General features: G+C 29.5%; 1 protein-coding gene across 1 annotated transcript in view; it reads right to left on the reverse strand.

Moving 5' to 3' along the window:
• Positions 1-2,257, reverse strand: part of LOC106682497 (small subunit processome component 20 homolog) — a gene marked incomplete in the record, with an annotated part of 46,758 nt that overhangs the window by 23,211 nt on the left and 21,290 nt on the right. Inside the window, 1 exon segment of the mRNA XM_067046031.1 lies at positions 1,837-2,221. Coding sequence (XP_066902132.1) covers positions 1,837-2,221 — 385 coding nt within the window.

Genomic DNA, 2,257 nt, shown 5'->3' on the forward strand with positions numbered 1-2,257 from the left:
CCAGAATTTCTAGCCTTCATCAGGGCTAAGAACAGAACAAGATAACAACCAATGAATACAGAAAATAAAAAATAAAATATAAACAGAATGATATAAAGAAAATAATTGTACAGAATGGAATTAATAAAATTAAAGTGATGAAAGAAATGGAAAATAAATTGTATACATAGGTAATTGAAAAAGTAGATAAAATAACATAATTAAGGAAATAAAATAAAAATTATGGAAAGAAAAAAAAAATGAGAGAAAGACAATATATGTAACAAATGAGATATGTGACTCAGAACCAAAAAATATGTTACAGAGATGGCGAAGTGTTTTTTAGAGGAAGCGTAACAAGTGGGTAAACAATTAAAAAATAAACAGTAGAAAATATTTAAAATATTTAGAAGAGGAAAACATGTGAGAGGGTGAAGAAAATGTTAAAAATATGTATGTTACAAGGATGGCAAAGTACTGGAAGATGACAAAGTGTCATGAGTATTTAACAACAGTAAAAAGAGGAAACCTGATAAGAGGGTGACGAAAAATGTGTTAGAAAAAGAATAAAAAGTGAAATAATATGTTACAAATAAAATAATATGTGGGGCGAAAAATAAAATAAATTAAAAAAAAATAAATAAACGTTAAAGGCACTGTGTTATTGTCATGCTCTCCAGATTTGATATCACTAAATTTATTTGATTGGGGTGACATTAAACAATAAGTCTATGCAAGCCAGGTCGATGACCTTAATTCTTTATGAAAAAGGATAAATAAAATTGGTGAAACAACACACACTCAGTTCCACATTCAGCCACTGCTGCTGTGGCAGAAATATGCAGAGCTAGACGACATAATTTTCAAGGTAATCTATTTGAACAATATTTAATATGAATTTTGATATTTATATTTAATTAGTAAAGTAGGCATTATCAAGAATTAGAATAGACAGTTATTTTATTTTGTTTAATTTTCTTTGTACACAAGATCAATATTAAGAAAAGTCTCTTACTTTATCTTTTATTCAATTTTCAACGGATAATTTTTAGTTCTTATATTGTCCTTTTTTTTTTTTTAAGCCTTCATGGATTGTGATAGAAAAGGTTCCTATTGAATGCCTACCTGTGGCCATACCATACCATACCATTTATTTTAACTGAGTATCTCATTTTAAGTTTTACCCAATGAACCAATGATACAAAAATAGCTGCTTCAAAACATTGCCAAAAACAAACAATTAAATAGAATTAAAGAAGAATACAGTAGAACTTCCATTATCCAGGGATTACTCTATTAACCTAGGGTTTTGTGAGGCTAATTTTTTTTTTAAATAAGGTGTTTTTTAGTTTTCACATCATTAATTTTATATGTATACTATTTATTTAAAAAAATGAATACGTAAGATTATTTATAACGATTATATGATTATTAATTATGTTGTGTACTTAAAAATAATGAATGGAAAAACACGGTAAGCTGGTATCGTATGAATGAGATGTTTCCGGTAACTAATTGTCTAATTCATGTTCTGGAATGAAAATTCAATTTATATGTAAAAACATACATACATTTATTCTAATGTATTTTTGTATATTATAAATTAATGTATATAGTTTGTTTGTTAATAAAAGTGATATTCTGCATTTTTTTTTTTAAATTAACCTTCTTATCTATCACTTTAAGTCAATAAAATGTTGTAATTCAATGATCTGTGAACCCCCATACTCATCATTACCCCCGATAGCAGCAGTTCTACTGTATTAATATTTAAATTTGTCAAATTTAATGATAAACCATCAAATCTAATAAAAACATATGAATTGAATAACAGAAAAAGGCACTTCATCAACTTACTTAGAACGTTGGGAAATATCTAGCGTCAGTGAAACCAACAACTTGCGATGCGGAGGAGAAGACAAGGAAGAAAAGAGCGGCACGATCTGCCTCAGGTAAGGTCCAGGTTCCACCACTCCTTTCATCAGATTGTTGCTAGCAGTCAGTAACTGAGTGATTTCTTCATCATCCTTCTTGTAGTTCTTCAGGAGGGAAGGCAGGATAAAAGATAACAATGTCTCGGAGGAGATATTTTCAGTCGGGGAAGAGGTGATAATGGAGAGTACCTGAAGTTCCCTTCTCGTCAGAGATTTCTTGACTTTGAGCCTGTCTTGAAGTATCTTGAGGATCTTGGGGATATAATCGCTGAGGATTTCCATTCCACTAACAGTTTCGCCAGTCTCATCTGGGAAAACACAATATTAAAAATTTAATAATTATA

This window comes from Halyomorpha halys, unplaced genomic scaffold (genome assembly GCF_000696795.3).
Source record: "Halyomorpha halys isolate HHAL.00 unplaced genomic scaffold, Hhal_1.1 Scaffold24.1, whole genome shotgun sequence".
NCBI lineage: Eukaryota > Metazoa > Arthropoda > Insecta > Hemiptera > Pentatomidae > Halyomorpha > Halyomorpha halys.